Raw genomic sequence first — 15303 nt, forward strand, 5'->3', positions numbered from 1 at the left:
ACCACAGCAAGGCATACCAATGTACTCCTAGCCAACAGTTAAAAATAATAATACCAGGAGCACCTTTTGCTCAACAGGCAACCTGTTGGTACTGTTGTTCCTTCATTGACTCCTCCCTTGGCCTAGCAAGCAGAGGCTCCTGATTCCTGCCTCCCTATTGCAGTGATTGCTCTTGAATAGATACCATAGCCACAGAGTGGGTGGGTGCTTGTTAGCGGAACTGGTCACGTAAGAAAAAAGTATATTTGTATAAGAAGAAAAAATTAGGAGGGCAGACAAAATTTAGTGGCTCAGGCTTCCCCCAGCCCACTAAAAGGTGAAAGGCCTAGCCAACTGTCCAAGTGTGGCAGTGCCAAAGCTCCTTCTAAGGTGACAATGGTGACCAATGAAACTAATGTAAGTCATAGATGTTTACAATTGGGCAATTGTTACTAACATGAGCAATATTTCTGATTACATGCTATTATGTGCTTTTTAGGGCCCCTTAGTTTTAGGGCCAGCTTTTTAAATTCTAGTATACTCTTAACAGTAATATTGCACACTGGTACGTACATAAAGAGACAAAAAATTAAGGTAACAGTGAAGTTCAACAGCTATGTTTTCATTTTCTGAAAGTAGCACCAATCTTGAATTCATGAGATATGGTGCCATAGTCAATGCCTTTCTAGCTTACTATATTTTATCATACCTGTTTATGTATGATGTTAATACAATAATTGTTCCTTTACTTATCAAGTATGTCTTGCACTAGATTTTTTATTCTGCTTGCCAAAGTTGAAGTTCCCGAAATGAATATTAAATTGTTCAAGCAATAGCTTTAATGCACATAGTTCTTCACACTCTCTCAGTGTTACAAATTGTGTGCACTTATATCTGAACCAATGCACTGAATAAATTTCCACCAGATGCATGTCGTCCTGGTTGAAATAAAGTCTTAAAAAGAAAAATGTACTTGGGTGAAAGTCTGAAGGAGCAAACTGTTTGGCACTTGCATCGCGTGAGATTTTCAGGGTCATAACTCAGTTAAATCACAATCAATATTCACCATGATGCTCAAAAAGCACACACTGGGCAATCTTTCCCCTGCAGTGCTATACTTCTTTGATCCCTGTTGGATATTAAAAAAAAAAAAAAAAAGATTGGAGAGTCATGAAGTCTATTATTACCTTCAGTGCTGTACCGAAATAAGGTATGAATTATTCTCACAAAACTAAGATGCTGGCATCTGCAACTTTCTTCCATGTACAAAGTAATCAAGCTAATCAGTATCCACAAGTGCAACAATACAGATTAATCCAATGAAGTTCAACTCCAGATTCCCTTAACTGGGAATCTTAAGGCAACTACAGCAGCCTTACTAAACATCTCTGCTTGAGAGCTCCTACTTGTGGCTTGTAAGCAAATTTATCATATGCCCTTCTAATTTCTTCAAATTACTTCACATGAGTTCTCTCTTCCATGGAATCTAGCCAGCTCTGCATGGTCATGATCCACAATCCTAATTCTGCCATTGCCCCTATAATTCTTGCTGCCAGGATGTAAAAGAAACTGCTGTGCAATGTAGTAAAGCAGGAGATGTATGTCTTACTCACACTCAGAGGCAAGGCTGAAATATTTTCTCCACATTTATTTACCTGAGGATTTAGGATTAGGACTATGGCCAGCTCTGGTTCAAGCTGCCTTGCCACCTGAGGTGGGAGAAAACGTTCGCCACTGTGTCACCATTGCCCACACACCAGCATTGCTGCATCGTGCCCCATCCTCTTACCACTACTGATTGAACCAGAGGGCAGGTGAGCTCTTTGGAGTGCTGCGTTGGCCAGCGGAAGTGGCTTTTCAGTGATCTAGCCAAAATCCCTTACTTTGACAACCAGGTAGGGGAACTATAGGCAATTCCTTGGACACCTCTCCCACAATGCCTGGCTCTGAGGAAGGATGTCCTCAAAGCCATATATTTTGGGTTGGCCAGCTCTCTGAAGAGCCTTGCCAGCCACATCCTCTGGCCGACACAGTTCAAAACAGAGCCCACCCATCTCTGACTCATGCTGAGAGGATTCTTAGAATGAGCCAGAGGGCTGGTGACTGACAGCAGCCACTAATCCTCTGTCTCATTCAGAGAGAAACAGAGAGTGAGTCACGGCTCTGTAGGGCTCTGCTGGCTGCTCTCTCACTGCAGGATTCAGTTGGACCATGGGGCATTCTGGAGCACCCACTACTGTCACCATGTGGGCGGATGCTCCAGAGAGCCCTTGAAGGCCCCCATTATGGAAAATGCCATACTGGGAGAACAGCTGGTGGAGTTGTCTGGAGCACCCACTGGACACAATAGTGCTGAGTCCTTCTGGGGAAAGTGGGGAAAATGGCATAATTCTTCACTCTTCCTGCTTCTCCTACTATGGCGAGAGTTTCACCCTGGACTTCTTTAAATGAGCAATTGATAGCATGCTTGTAACTGGCCACTCACGCAAGTTTGCGGGTCATTTTGACGATGACATAAGGGCGTGGACTCAGGGAAAAGACCACCGCCTTTGTTGAAAGAACAATTGTCTCACTTAGTTTAGACAAGTGTTAGCCTAGAGGAAAGTTCCTAGGTTTAAACTCTCTTGAGGTGCAAACATATGTTTATTTACTGAATAAAGCTTTGAGGATTATTTGGCAGACCTCTTTATTGTCTCACACTCCAGTGGGAAGGTTTGGAACCATGACAGCTTGTTCTTTCAGCAAAGGCGGTGGTCTTTTCCCTGAGTCCCTTTTCACTTCAAGGAGGATTTCTTTGAAGAAGACTTTGGCGAGAGGTTAGCCGAGCTGACTGCTTCTTGCCTACGTTTAGCTCCGCCCATTTGAACCTATGGCGTACTCTGGGATCGGTCAGCTCTGAAGTCCCCTTCCCCTCAGAGGATTCCTGAGTTCCCACAGACTGTGTGTTGTTACTATTCTCACTGATTAGGTCTTGTGAAGATTCATCCCTGGCGGGTGAAGAGCCTCGGAAAATTACCTCCTCCATTTCCTTGTAAGGTGGGACGTTTCTAGTCCTGTTTCTTCAGCTTCAGAATCTGATTCTGATTGATAGCCTGAAACACCTTCCCCCACACCAAGGAGAACAAGCCTGGTCATTACAGAAAGCCTCCTGTGCATCTTCACACCTTTTCCCAGTTACACCATTTAAAAATAAACCTTGGAAAACCCATTCTTCTGAAATATGTCAGGATTTTCTGCTGTGTGCAGTTGAAGTTGCTCTATAAAATACCCACAAGAGGACACTGATCCATTAAACTATATGGCTGGGAGGTTTTTAAATTACAGGCCACATGGTCGCTGCTCTCTTCCCATGTAATTCAGTTCATTTTAAATGCAGAAGAGAAGCAGGAAGCAGAGTGACGGTAAGGAAACGCAATTTCCCCCATCTGAAAGTCAGCCCTGTCTCATGGGAGGGTTAGCCGTAGCTAAGGCTAGAGGGGGATCTACACTACTGCTTTTAAAGCGCTTTAAAGCACTTTGAAAATGTTTTGAAACCTGTATATGCAGTGTGTCCTGGGCCCAAACAGTTCTCAAAACTGTTATAAAGCGCTTTAAAGCAGTAGTGTAGATCCCTCCTAGGACACCAGATTCAGCAAAGTAATTCTAAAAGCACTTTAACTGGAATGATTGTAATCATTATACTGCACAGATTAAGAAAAGGTTTGAGTAAACTCTATGATCTACCTTACCAGGTGACTGTGTAATCACTGGAATGTGTTTTTCCATGCAACTAGCATGAGCAATTCACCATGCAAGAGCACCCGTCTAGTCACCAGCCTCCTGCTCTCGGTGCACCAATGGCTATTTTAAAATTCTCTCTCCATACTACCTTTACAAGTTACGGAAGAAATTATAATATTACAGGAAGACTTCTCTTGACTTACACTAAATAAAATGTTTGTATTTTAAGCTTTTTTTTAGTTTATAAACTTGCAAAATATATATTCAACAAATATGTAATAAATAAATACCCAGCATAGTTGTTTTAAATGGATATTGCTGATTTTATGCTTTTGATGGTTTTAAATTTATATTTGTATATTTGTTTTTAATGTTTACTGTTTTAACTTTTGTAAACCACCCAGAGAAATTCAGCTATGGGGTGGTATATAAATGTAATAAATAAATAAATTTCTATATAGAGAATTATTTCCTGAGACTATGGTGAAAAAGAAGTTGAACTGCATCATAACCTCCATTGAGTTGTCTCTTTTTTTCTCCTATCAAGCTGCTTCACATAAGGGAAAATAAAGGAAAAGATTAGTTTCTTTCTCTTTCCAGAGCCTAGGCAAAGAAGCTGAGGTTTAATTTAATTTCTGTGAACCACCCAAAGAGCTTTGGGTATGGAGTGGTATAGAAATATAATAAATGAATGAAATAAATGAGGTAATGGACAGTATCCAGTGTTGTCATAGCACTAGAGCTAACGATAGGGTGACCATATGAAAAGGAGGACAGGGCTCCTGTATCTTTAACAGTTGCATAGAAAAGGGAATTTCAGCAGGGGTCATTTGTATATATGGAGAACCTGGTGAAATTTCCTCTTCATCACAGCAGTTAAAGCTGCAGGAGCTATACTAGAGTGACCAGATTTAAAAGAGGGCAGGGCACCTGCAGCTTTAACTGTTGTGATGAAGAGGGAATTTCACCCGGTTCTCCATATATACAAATGACACCTGCAGAAATTCCCTTTTCAATACAACTGTTAAAGATACAGGAGCCCTGTCCTCCTTTCCATATGGTCACCCTAGCTAACGACATTATGCTAATGTAAACCAATGCTAGCACAACATCATTATTGCTTGCTAAGGAAAGGGGGGGAAACAGTGATTTGTCACTAAATGTTAGCAACACGGTTTGCCATTGAAATGGTGATGTGACAGCATTGGAAACTGCCCACTGAGTTTAAAGGGTATATTTATACTAATGTCAATATTGATTTTTAGTATTCATTGTTCAACAACTCCCAAGTTGTGCCCAGATAAGTATGAAGAAACGGAAACAGCTTTTTGTTTCTGTCACTTTGAATGGTTGTTATGAGTCTGAACTAATTGCTATCTGCTGTTTAGTATGCTTCTCTGTGTAACACAATTGAAGCAAGAAAGGAATGCCAATAAAGTTGTATGTGAAATTAAAACAAACCATATGAAATAATATATCGTCCTCCATATACACGTTATAACTGGCTTAGATATGCCCCTCTTACAGAAAAAAAGAGGGAAAGTATGTAAATTGCATCACAAAGGACAATGTTTTACACATAAAACAAAGAGAATTGTGGTATACCTGTGCATGTGTATTGTTCCTCAATCAAATAAAACTGCTGCTTGACAAATTCACTTCTCATAAGAAATTTCAAACATTTGTATTACCCAAATGTTCAAAAGTTGATTACCAAATCATCAAAGAATAATAGAGTTGGAAGGGTCTTATAAGGCCATCGAGTCCAATCCCACTGTTATGAGTAAGTTGAACATTGAGCATCATCAGATGAGTGTTTTATAGCATGCTCATTAATAGCCACTCATGGATGTTAGCAGGTCCTTTTGACGCTGATGTCCGCCCCCTGCGCATCTCCCATTCCTTTTCTCAATTTTAGAGTCACAAAATAAACCTCTTTTAATCCATCTCTTCTGAGGTTGCACTATAAAAGCCCCACCAGAGGGCACTGTAGCCACTGAAATCTACTCTATAAATCTTATTTATAGAGTTTTAAAATTTGACAAGTCACCTCCAACAGTTTAGCAGGTGTTGCCTGTCCCCCCACCCACCTTGGTACTTCCAGATCAAGGGCTGCAAGAGTTAGTAATCAGAAAGCATTATGCAGCTTTTCCATGTCTTTTCCATGTGTCTGTTCCAGTGAACAGGCAAATCCGGTACTTAGGTATACAACTCTGTCACTGACTGTCATCCAGCGCCAAGATAATGGAGAGATTAAAACTAGCCGCAGCATAGGATACCAGATCATATCCATATTGCCTAAAAATAACACAACTGTTAAGGGCATGGCCCTTAGCTGCAGCAATTTCCCAGCATTTTGGAACTTGAGTGAACATGGAAAGCCCTTAACACAACATGATAAAACAAAAGGTTTTTGATTAATTGAATTGTGATACATATGGTATCATATGTAATCAGGCCTATAATGATTTACTTGAAACTAAGAGAATGGTAATATATCTGAAAAATCGTATTCTCCCTTATGAGCCTGCCCGTGCTTTGAGATCTTCTGGGGAAGCCCTTCTTTCAGTCCCACCATCATCACAGATGTGCCAGTGGAAACATGGGAGAGGGCCTTCTCAGTGGCTGCTCCAGTGCTCTGAAACTCTCTTCCTGGGGAAGCTAGACTGGCTCCGTCCTGGATGTGCTTTCGGAAGCAGTCAAAAACTTCTTTGTTCCAGCAGGCCTTTGGCGAATAATCTGGGCCTCCGTCTGTTAAGGACTTGTAAAATTGTCGTGTATTTTAAACGTTTAATGTTTTAATATTATTTTTAATTTTTAAAAACTTTTGTATATTTCTTTTCATAGGTTTTAAAATGTATATGTTTTAAATTTTGTAAAGCAGCCTTGAGGCTCAGTATTGGGCAAAAGGTGGGATGATGATGATTATAATAATAATAATAATAATAATAATAATAATAATAATAATAATAATAATAATAATGGCTTAGATATTTTAATAAGTATATAATAATAAGTATATCCATATTATAAATATAATAATAATAATAAATTTCGAAAGTAATCAGAGTATAAGAATTTCTTCCAATTTTTCTCTTCTCAAAACAAAACATGGAGAAATTATGGGTGGACAACAAGAGAAAGCAAGCATACTTTAGCATTATAACTGATGCCCTCTATAACAGCAATTTCCACATGTGCTTTACAAGGTATGCTTATTGCATAGTAAAAGCCAATGGGTATCCCCTAATGAATTCATTAGAAGTTCTGACACTTGTGGTATAGAACTTCCAAGGTTGGAGCCAGATTCTGTATGTACTGGATTCCTTTCATCCTTATTGGCATCTCTCTCTCTATAAAACCAGCTGGAGTATGGTGGGAATTTACTACAACTTGGGAGATGAGGTAGCCGCATCTCAAGCAGTCTGATTACACGTAGAAGCAGCCACTATACTGGTGTAGAACAGCCAGTGCAAGACCTCATTCCTGCTAAGTGAACAGTGGCAGTACTAGGTCACTCTTTAAGTGTAATGTTTCTAGGTCTAGTTACAGAAGAGCTCAGGTTTTATCTGCCAAATGCTTTTGTTCAGTTATTTATTTTCCCCTTATTTTTGCCCTATTGATTTGCACTTTATGTGTAGAGTAAGCAACAGAGTTACCAATAAGGAACTGTAAATACCCTATCCAGGTGCACGTAATAATAGCAGTATATTTCCTCTAATAATGAAGACTGCTTCATTAATTTTCTGATTAATACTTTCAGATCTAACTTTCAGGGCATTTCTGGAAATCTCATTTGACATCTTAGCTACTTGTGTATGCGATTTATGTATGTATTTATTTATATGTCCACAAATAAGAAGGGGTGTCTAGATTTAAATTAAAATTCAAAAGTAATACTTTTGAATTTGATTAGAGGCGACCCACTAAGCTTTCCCCTCCAGAAGCTTTGGGCCTCAGCTCCCATCAGCTCTAGGCAGCACTAAGACAGAAAGGCTTCAATCGATTTAAAGTTAAATAAATGGGTCTTGTTAGCTAGCTACTTTCACTGATTTAAATGAGATTCAAGAGAGACTAATTTTACTTGATTTAGAGCTATTAATTATAATATGATCAACAGGCTCCAAATGAAGCAAGGCAGTTGAACAAACAGACAACTTTAAGAAGTGAGCAGGCTGATTACTTCAATATAACATGCTTAATGTCCTTTAACATCACAAGATGCTTAATGTTCCTTGCTAAGTGATAGCATACATATGCTTTGGATTTTCCTAAAATAAAGAGCCTAGTCTGCAGACCAGTTGGGATCTGCAATAACTCACCTTCAGTTGTATAAACATGTATCATGTTCACAACAACCAGTTAGCCATTTAGTTATGAATGGTTCAACATTAAAAAGAGACTCTTGTCTTAGAATAATCCAACTGAGGAAATGTATATCAAGAACTACCTTGACTTACTTATATTCCCTTAGTATCCATAGATTTGTGGAATATGCCAGTCATAACACCTCTAACTGTGTGGGTTTTTTTCTCTCTTGTGTCATAATTAATTAAGGATTCATAAACTTACTTTTTTTCAAATCCATTCCTTGCACTGCTGACGGATTTGTAGGTTTCAGCACAGGGAGAGATGATGTCTTTTCTATGACCTTCATAGGTGTGTCCGTTGACCATGGGGTGTCTTCTGTTTTGGCTAATGACCAGGAGCTATCTTCAGGGGCTTCAGTTAAAAAACTTTCATCTGCAGGAGTAGTTTTCTGTACTGGAGTTTGAGAGGCAACCTGTGTAGCTCCCTTACGTATAGTAACATTTTTATGTATGTGGTCAATGTGAAATAATGGGTTTGCGGTCCAAGAAGGTAGCTGCATTTTGTTCCCCATTGAAGGAGCTGTATTTGAACCATGTGCAGTCATGTTTGGAAAAGGAATGCCAAGCATCTCACTGTCACCATTAGTATCAAATAAGTTACTTCCATTTGAATAAAAGCATTTTTTCCCCAACACACCTGCATAGAAGAAAAATAACAAACAAAATCAGGCACATGCCAAAATTCATTTACAAGAACAAAGATTCCACACACACTCCTCTTGTAAGAGACAGGCAAATTGTACTATGGAATATAGGGGAAGAGAAAATATGTTGTTTTTTATTTTTATTCAACCAAAAAATAAATACTAAAGAGCATACAGCTATACAGAAAAATATTAATGAGTGACAAACCAATACATAAGAAATAACTGTATAGAAATATACAAAGTAAGCAGGAATAGGTGCGTTGAACAGGTATATACGGAAAACACACCCGCTAGATAATCAGTATAACATAAAGGCAAAAATTAAACACAAATGATCAATATTTTTACAGATGGACAAAGGTTTAAATCAGTGTAACATAACAGGGTAATTAGAAGAAAAGCACTGGGTTTTTTACAGATATGCAAAGGCTTTACAGGATCTTGGTGATTTAGTCCTGTTTCGCCATGTCAGTTTTCTGAAGACGCCAGACATGGCGAAACAGGACTGAACTGGGTTCCTGTAAAATCTTTGCATATCTGTAAAAAAACCACCTTGTTTTTCTTCTAATTACACTTTTATGTTACACTGATTTAAACCTTTGTCCATCTGTGAAAACATTGCTCATTGGTGTTCAAATTATGCTTTTATGTTTTACTGATTATCTAGCATGTGTGTTTTCCGTGTATACCTGTTCAACCTATTCCTGCTTACTTTATATATTTCTATACAGTTATTTCTTATGTATTGGTTTGTCACTCATTAATATATTTTTGTACAGTTGTATGCTCTTTAGCATTTATTCTTTCATTCTTATTCAACTGGTGCCCTAGTTTTTGTATTTCTGTTTTTTATCCAAGGCATCACTGTTATATGACTAGAAATAATTTTCCTTCCATTGGATAATTTGCTAGCTGCAGAGTTTGTTTTATTTGTAAAGACATTTGACCTTTACTTAGGATTTCATAACTGCAAACCCACCACAGCAGACAAATTGAACACATGGTACTCATCTTTAATTGCTTACATTGTGTACTTTATTTCTAAAGCATCAGCTATCATTTACTTGTTGCTATTGTGCATAAATAAATAAATATTGTTTACTAAATTCTCTCTACCTTTATTTATACGAATCACCAGAGTATTTATATGAGCCAACAAGACAGCATACATAATATAAATGTTTATGTGTGTGTAAATATATACCTTTAAGCTATACCTTTATCATATATATATATATATATATATATATATATATATATATATATATATCCCGCCTTTTGCCCAGTACTGGGCCTCAAGGCAGCCAATGATATACCTTTATCATTATATATATTTAGGTAAATTATATTACATTATAACAAAATGCTCTTAGGTGCATTGAAAGACATTTATAAACCAGAAGTAAAGTTAATAATAATGTTTTTATATTTCAGTTTCCCAGGAGGACTGCTTTACAGGCAGAAATTAATAAGTTTGGCTTTCTTAGCACATAGATGCAATAATGTGACAAGTTATTATTATATGTAGCTGTCAAAAGTAGATAGCACTGACATGGTAAAAAAGGTGGCAACCTTCTTTTCAAGTTTAATTGAAGGAGGATATAGAAGAATAGAGCATACAGGCTGAAACTTCGTATGACTGCATAAATTCAGATACAGTTCCCAGACACATTCCTTTCAAATCAACGCTCTGCCAGCTAATATCCTGGCAGATCTGCAGCATTTTTTTTCCCTTTGAAGTAATAGTTTGCTAAAGATATGAAATATTTTAGCATTCTAAGAAGCACTGACATTTCTGTAAGCAAAATGGAGAAAAGCTAAAAGGAATTTACATACTTAGAATGATCATTACCTGAGCAAGGCATTTTCATAGTGAGAAATTGTGTGTGTGTGTGTTTTGCTGGAAATATTATTGGAATCAAGCAACTGACTTACCTTGGCATTGAGGCATGAAGACGGGCTATATTCTGAGACACCATATCTTTCTGGCCCAACATGCAACATTCTTATATGCCGATATAAAAGCAGGCACTTTACCCATGTGCTCCCAAACCTATTCTCCACAACTAAGAACATTGCTTCTGCTTCTCTGTCCCTGCAATCACATTCTGCAAGGGGAAGGAGTCGGATCACACCGACTGCCCCCAATCTCCAAAAGTTCAGACAAAGGGGTGGTTAGAGCATACCATACACATCATCCCCTGAAGTTAAATTAAATTATTTATACAAAGTTCAGTTTGTTTCACTTTTTCATTACATTCTACAGTACTACTCACCTACAAATGTAATAAGGATCACCAACAAAAGTATAAGAGCACAGATGCATGGAATCAGTATTAATAACAAGAGTCGGAAGTATTTGGCAGAGGCTAGTTTCTGAGAACAACCATCTTCCATATTATCTTCATCTGTTACGGGGACCTACAACACAAAGACATACAATTTTAAAATTCTGACATAAAGTAATAACTAAATATGGCTACTCCATAATGTAAGAGTGCCACTACTGTATGTCAAAATAAACTCCATAAAACAATTATAGTATTATGCTTACATTTTACTATTGTTTTAATATTGCACTGATGATTAGAATTTTTATGTATTCTGCCCTGAAATCTATTTTATTTGAAGGTGTGTTTAATTTTTTAAACATAAATACTGAAATATATATATATATATATATATATATATATATATATATCATTATTTTTAAAAAAAAAAACTTAAAAGGGAATACACATTAGAATTGCTTTGAAAACTGTGCTTCATTTTCATAGAGGAAAAAATATTTTAAACAAATAAACTATATAAAGAATAGAACAGCTGTACTTAAAGATTTATTTTTAGAAGTGTTTAATAAAGAATATGTGCCCCCTTTGTTTGTTTTTTTAAAAAATCTATATTTGTTATTTAGTTCTTTCCAGGACTCCAGGGCAAATACTAAACATTTTATAAGTTCTTTTGAATAGTAAGTTTATTAATCCCAGACAGTGTCTCTTTACTGGAAGTAATTAATCTGTCAAGTATTCCAAGCAATTATTCAACTTCATGGACAGGAAAATCATTTACGTTAATGCCTTACTTCCATGCCCTGCACAACCTGGGTGTGGGGAGGCTATTGTGGGTGGGGGTGGGAAACGCCATTTGCGGTCTCCCAGTGATGCCAATGGAGAGGGGAGGGGGAATCCAAGACCATAAAATGGCTCTCGCCCCTCCCCTCTTCCTCCTTTTTGCAACGCGGCTCCTTCCCTCCCTCCCTCCCTCCCTGCAGGCAGTGTGGGCTTGCTGGTCATCCTTTAGGGAGGCCAAGTAGGCATTTTTTGCTCATAATCTTTCATTGGTTATGAGTTTTTTCGCCTACTTCACACTGTAAGACAGGCAGGGTGAAATAATTAGGTTGGTTTGGCTTTGTTAACCATTTGGTCACATTTGATGATAGGCAAGTATGTGTGGGCATCTTGATGATAGGCAAGTATGTGTGGGTTAAGGTAAGTGAGCATTCTGAGGCACTGTTGCGGTAATCAGTAATTCCTGAGGCTCCCCAGCTGCGAGTTTTATGGCCCAGCTGGTGGGGATAAGGGCTACCTTTGAGGCCAACCTTCCTCGCTGATTTGGAGCTTTACGGAGCGAGATACAGCGACACAGAAGGCCTCCCTACCCCAAACGGGGAAGCCTGGGAGATGGCAAACATTGCGGCGCCACTCTCAGGCTGTGAATGTCTTGCTCAATAAAACCACGGCATTAGGCTGGATTAGAGAAGATGCCCACTTAGGTTTTCCCTTTCTGCAGATCTATTAATAAATGTGGTCCTGTTTAAATCCCAATCTTGTGTCTGCCTCATTATTTCCCACACTCTACATTCCCCACAAAAGCAGATTTCTTTTGCGATAGATGCAGCCAAACAGAGGCTGGATAAAAAATGAGCAATTTCCCTCCTGCCAAAACAATCCTATATCACAAATATATGGTAGGTTCCTTTGGCAGACCAAGTTCCATATCATTTAGTTAAGATATTGACCGTTCTTGAAAACAACAACAAGAGAGACTGAACCTTGGATCTTTCTGTATAGGTTCTAGCCAACCACCAACCAAAAGAGGAAAAGGAGTGGTTGTGCCTTTAACAAAACCAAATACTTTCCCTTTAGCTTATATCATCCCACTGGCAGGCATGAATGATTCCTCTCTCCCATCCCTGTCCCCAAATTGAGACATCTCCAGTCCACAACAACTAAGATTAAAGTATAACTACTACTATTACAACAACAACAACAACAACAACAACAACACAATTTGATTAAAATTTGTAGGGCCACCAAGGTTCAGATAAATTTGCTTTTCAGCCATATCCATACTTTTGGCCACTCTTTATCCATCCTGGACTAATTTGATAAGAAAAAATTAATTATGCAACCAGAGGGTAAAAATTGCTTGATACTAGTCAAACACACTATTTATTCATTCTGTCCAGAGCCAAGATGATCTTCTGGAATAAAAAAGGCAGAAAAAATATAGATTATTTCTCTAAAATAATTGCTATGTACAGCTCCATGTACCCTGATGATGCTATATAAAAGAGCACAGAAATTCATTCAAATTCGTATCGTTATATTCAAGCACATTAAACCAGTGAAAGTGCATGAAGACAGAACATAATGTTTTTTGTTTGCTTGCTATAATAGAACCAATAAATGAATGAAGAGCAATTTTTAAATCTTCCTGGAAAAATCGGAAGTGACCAACAGCCATTGTTGTTTTATTGAAAAAAACTAGAGAATACTAGGGCTATAGACATTTGCTATTATTTTCTACAAACATTGTTGAATAATGACAGTAATTGTGGAATTGGCATGAAATCTTTTAAGAGCAGCAAAATTTGCCTATCCGCCATGCCCTGGCACATGGGCGTGCGGGGGCCGTTGCGGGTGGCGGCGGAGAGACGCAGCGCGGGGGGCAAGCGAGTCTCCTGCTCGAGCACATCCCATGCTTGGAGCTTTGGTCGAGCGAGGGAGGGCGTGGCCTCTGGGGAATACAGGTTGATTCACAACCTGTCGTACCCTAAGGGAGAGTCTGTAAATGATTATATTCCAGAACATCTGTCTTCTGAGCGTTATACTTCATTTGACGCAGCTGTAACAATGGTGCGCAGGAATGGGAAGGGAGCATTAATGGGGAAGTGTGACATTAAGTCCACTTTTCGCATTTTGCCCATACATCCAGAAGATTTTGATCTTCTAGGCTTTAGTTTCCAAGGAAAAATATTTTTCGACAGAGTGTTGCCAATGGGCTGCATCGTAAGTTGCGCAATGTTTGAACATTTCAGCTCCTTTTTGGAATGGGTTTTAAGAACCAGGACTGGAATGCAGGATGCCATTCATTATTTGGAAGACTTCCTTTTTTCCGGACCGGCCAATTTGGATCAATGCATCTTTTTGATGGAAGAATTTCAAACAATGGCCAGGGACCTGGGAGTTCCATTAGCTCATGAGAAAACAGAAGGCCGCACGACCAACATCATGTTTCTAGGCATAGAAATCGATTTGATACAGCAGTGCTGCAGATTGCCTTGTGATAAACTGGATATTTTACAGTTTAAACTACAGGCAATTGTGGAAGCAAAGAAGGTTACATTGCTGCAACTTCAAGAAATAGTGGGGCATCTTAACTTTGCCTGCAGCGTAATCGCACCAGGTCGGGCCTTTATCCGACATTTGTGTGAGGCAATGAGCGGCCTTGTGCAACCTCATCACCGCGTTAGGGTATCACGCACTATGAGGGAGGATTTAAGAGTGTGGCTGGGTTTCCTGAAGGAATACAACGGGGTTTCCTTTTGGAGGCAGGAGCTGCTTTTAAAAGCCGAGATGCAAATACATTCAGATGCAACTGGTGCCAATGGCTTTGGTGTGATATGGGGCACTCATTGGTTCATGGCACAGTGGCCTAGGGAATGGCTAGAGTCTGACGTTTGCAAAGATCTCACATTTCTAGAATTTTTCCCGATTGTCGTGGCAGTTAATGTTTGGGTTAAAGAGATGTCCAACTCAGTTGTACACTTCTGGTGCGACAATCTAGCCACTGTACATGTTATTAACTCCCTTTATTCACATAATACTCGGGTTATGTCTCTGGTTCGAGTTTTTACAATGCACTGCCTGCATTATAATATTTTATTCCAGGCAAAGCACTTTCTGGGATTGGAGAATCCCATAGCTGATGCTTTGTCATGTAATCAGATCGACAGGTTCCGGAGTCTGGCTCCTTGGGCCCAGCAGTTCCCAGAAGCCATGCCAACGAATCTGTGGGAGATTGGCAGGCAGAGATAGAAAGAGCGGTGTGGCAGTCGCCCCTAGCACCAGGGCGGCATACAGTAAGACTGGTGGCGAGTTCAATTTCTTCAGAGATAACGTGGGATTACAGCAGGTATGGCCAATTCCAGTGGACCGTATTTTACAGTTTTGCATGACTGCACGGAATAAAAGGTTTGTCTGCCAGGACAATAAGTGGGAAGTTGGCTGCCTTAGCGTTTCTGGCCAAGCTGCGTGGCGTTTGCGATAACACGTCTGTCTTCCGGGTAAGACGTGCAATACGAG

At 39.0% G+C, this 15303-nt stretch overlaps 1 protein-coding gene across 1 annotated transcript in view; it reads right to left on the minus strand.

Moving 5' to 3' along the window:
• Nucleotides 1-15303, minus strand: part of CORIN (corin, serine peptidase) — a 137900-nt gene that overhangs the window by 107956 nt on the left and 14641 nt on the right. Inside the window, exons 2-3 of the mRNA XM_063135103.1 lie at nucleotides 10993-11137; nucleotides 8272-8706 (exon numbers count right to left, since the gene is read on the minus strand). Coding sequence (XP_062991173.1) covers nucleotides 8272-8706; nucleotides 10993-11137 — 580 coding nt within the window. The remainder of the gene's footprint in view (nucleotides 1-8271; nucleotides 8707-10992; nucleotides 11138-15303) is intronic.

Source organism: Elgaria multicarinata, chromosome 10 (assembly GCF_023053635.1).
Source record: "Elgaria multicarinata webbii isolate HBS135686 ecotype San Diego chromosome 10, rElgMul1.1.pri, whole genome shotgun sequence".
Lineage (NCBI taxonomy): Eukaryota > Metazoa > Chordata > Lepidosauria > Squamata > Anguidae > Elgaria > Elgaria multicarinata.